This window comes from Camelina sativa, chromosome 8, assembly GCF_000633955.1.
Source record: "Camelina sativa cultivar DH55 chromosome 8, Cs, whole genome shotgun sequence".
Lineage (NCBI taxonomy): Eukaryota > Viridiplantae > Streptophyta > Magnoliopsida > Brassicales > Brassicaceae > Camelina > Camelina sativa.
The window spans coordinates 8,375,719-8,379,057 of NC_025692.1; the positions used below are offsets into that span (position 1 = coordinate 8,375,719).

The 3,339-nt window shown below is 37.0% G+C and overlaps 1 protein-coding gene across 1 annotated transcript in view; it reads left to right on the forward strand.

Annotated features, from left to right (window-relative positions):
- The window catches only part of LOC104706708 (inactive leucine-rich repeat receptor-like serine/threonine-protein kinase At5g24100), a 6,877-nt gene extending 4,966 nt beyond the window's left edge, over positions 1–1,911 (forward strand). Inside the window, exons 2-3 of the mRNA XM_019228695.1 lie at positions 8–1,039; positions 1,178–1,911. Of these exons, the coding sequence (XP_019084240.1) occupies positions 8–1,039; positions 1,178–1,737 (1,592 nt within the window). The 3' untranslated portion in view covers positions 1,738–1,911. The remainder of the gene's footprint in view (positions 1–7; positions 1,040–1,177) is intronic.

Sequence of the window (3,339 nt, forward strand, 5' to 3'; positions counted from 1 at the left end):
CTTCTAGGAGTGATCCCTCCGGGAACTATCAGCCGTCTATCGGAGCTTCAGATCCTCAGTCTCCGATCCAACGGCCTACGAGGTCCGTTCCCAGTTGATTTCTCGCAGCTTACGAAACTCAAAGCAATTAGTCTCAGCAACAACAGATTCTCCGGCCCACTACCGTCCGATTACCCCACGTGGACGAATCTCACCGTTCTTGACCTTTACGGTAACCGGTTTAACGGTAGTGTTCCCGCGGGATTTGCTAACCTGACCGGACTCGACTCGCTTAACCTAGCTGAAAACTCGTTTTCCGGTGAGATCCCGGATCTTAATCTCCCCGGCCTACGCAGGCTCAACTTTTCCAACAACAATCTCACCGGATCAATCCCAAAGTCTCTGAGAAGATTCGGGAACTCGGCTTTTTCCGGCAACAACTTGGTTTACGAAAATGCCTCTCCTCCTCCGGTGATCCCTCCTATAGAGAAAGAGAAAGAGAAAAAGGGGATCTATATCTCGAAACCTGCGATTCTCGCGATAGCGATAAGCCTTTGCTTCGTCATATTCTTCCTAATCGCGGTTGTGATAATCGTTTGCTATGTGAAAAGGCAGAGGAGGCAAGAGACAGAAACAACACCAGAGAAGTTGAAACCAGCAGCACAAAAGATGCCAAGTGAGAAAGAAGTTTCTAAATTAGGAAAGGAGAAGAATATTGAAGACATGGAGGATAAGAGCGAAATTAACAGAGTTATGTTCTTTGAAGGAAGCAATCTAGCTTTTAACTTGGAAGACTTGTTGATAGCCTCGGCAGAGTTTCTAGGGAAGGGCACTTTTGGTATGACGTATAAAGCGGTTTTAGAAGATTCTAAGGTCATCGCGGTTAAGCGATTAAAGGACGTAGTGGTGTCGCGGAAAGATTTCAAACATCAAATGGAGATCGTTGGAAACATTAGGCATGAGAACGTTGCTCCTTTGAGAGCTTACGTGTGTTCCAAGGAAGAGAAGCTTATGGTCTATGATTATTACTCTGAAGGCAGTCTCTCTCATCTTCTTCATGGTAAGTTCTAAAATGCTCAAACGCAAATAGTATACAAAATAGTTTTGTAAATATAAACGCAAACAAATTTAAAACTTATTAGACAATGTTAGTTTCTTGCATCTGAAGAAAGTTTTTTTTCTTTTTCTTTTCCGGCAGGCAAGAACGGCGAGGAGGGACATGTTCCATTGAACTGGGAAACACGATTAAGATTCATGATTGGAGTAGCAAAAGGACTAGCTCACATACACACATACAAGCTCGCACATGGCAACATCAAATCTTCTAACGTCTTCATGAATTCGGAAGATTATGGATGTATATCAGAAACCGGTTTAGCTGTGTTAACCAACCCGGTTACGAGGGCTAATGCATCAGCCAGACGGTACCGTGCCCCAGAAGCAACCGACACGAGGAGGTCGACGCCTGAATCAGACGTTTACGGGTTTGGAATCTTGATGCTGGAAACTCTAACCGGAAGATCAAGTATGGATGATGCAAAGGAAGGGATAGACCTGGTGGTTTGGGTAAATGAAGTTATTGCAAAACAATGGACAGGTGAAGTGTTTGATTTAGAGCTTGTGAAGACTCCTAACGTTGAAGCAAAGTTGCTTCAGATGTTGCAGTTAGGGACAAGTTGTACCGCTAGGGTTCCGGCAAAGAGACCGGAGATGGTGAAAGTGGTTGAGACTTTGGAGGAGATTGAGAGGAAATTGTAGAATATTTATTTTACGGGGGTTATATAAAATTTTAGCTCCGTTTCTCTACATTTAGATAATTTTAAATTTAAAACGGTGTTTAACATTTAGATGGAACTTAGGAGGACTTGCTCCATCAAAAATTTAGTTCCATAAGTTTCATAATCTTGAAGATTTAAACTTCAACATAATAGAGATGAAGTTATGTTTGGATTTTAAAATGTATTTTTGTAATAATTTGGATTTTTATCTTTATATATTAGTGTTGACAAAAGAAATACTTGAGATGATTCATTTATCAAAACAACCATATATAATAGGGATTTAATTCTGGTGTGCCCCTATCTCAAAAAAAAATTTCTCTATTATCCATTTTAATTCTACATACCTCTGTACTTTCACAATAATTCTAGTTCTCAATTTTGCCCTTTTTATTTTTGTATTATTTAAATAAAAGATTTAATTCTGGTGTGCTCCTATCTCAAAAATTATTTTCTATATTATCCACTTTAATTCTACATACCTTTGTACTTTCATAATAATTCTAATTCTCAGTTTTGCCCTTTTTATTTTTGTATTATTTAAATAAACTAGAGATAAATGGATATATTAAAAAAACAAAAACAAAAAACTAACCAATCACAAGTCATCTATTTTTCTAATTCAAAATCATTCGACCCACAACCCACAAAAGACAAAACTTCCACCATTGAAGCTCCATTGAAGCTCGATCCTTTGCTTATTGGGTAAATCTTGTTAATTCTCTTTTGTTCAAGTCTATTATAGTCAAATTACGTTTATAATTTATGTAGCTATTGGTTGAATCGAACTAGATAGAAATTAGGTTTTCTCGTTTCTGCAGTTATAGATACAACATATATTAACTGGTACAACTAGGACAACTGAAAAAAAGCAAGAACTGGTACTATGAATTTCAAGAGAAGATGTTCGTCACGCTCTTTTGATGAAAGCACTTATTGAACATGTTACTTATTCTGCATTGGCTGATTAAATATATATCTTTGATGATGATGATCTTTTGTGTTATCTATAATGGAATCAAACTGAATTTAATGTAGTGCATATGGAGCTGGATAAAGATGACGAACAAAATCAAGGGTGTGAACAAAATTGAGTTGGTGAAGCTTGTGAAGTTGGAAAAGTTGCAGGAATTTGTAAAATTGGTGACTATGGTGCAAGTAATGCGGAGGAGTTGATTTCAAATGCAAAAACTTGTATTTGTTATGATATCATAACAGTTTTCCTTGATTAGTTTCTATGTAAGTGATGTTCGTAACAGTTTTTGTTTTGTATTTGGTTATAAGACTCGATTGCTCTGTTTTTGGTTGTAAGATTGATTTCTGCAGTTACGGTACAACTAACTGTAACATGTACAACTATAGGGTACACCTACAATTTTTATACTCGTGGTACAACTACGGTACAACTATGAGCTTTATAAATACTACAATTTAAAATTCAACTAAATACATCTATTTATATGTTAGTGAATACAAACATACACAAAACAACTATAGAGCAAATATTATGGTCACTTTGACCATGTAAATTTTATGGTCACTTTGATGGTCCTACATAGAGCAAATATTCCTAATACTTTGA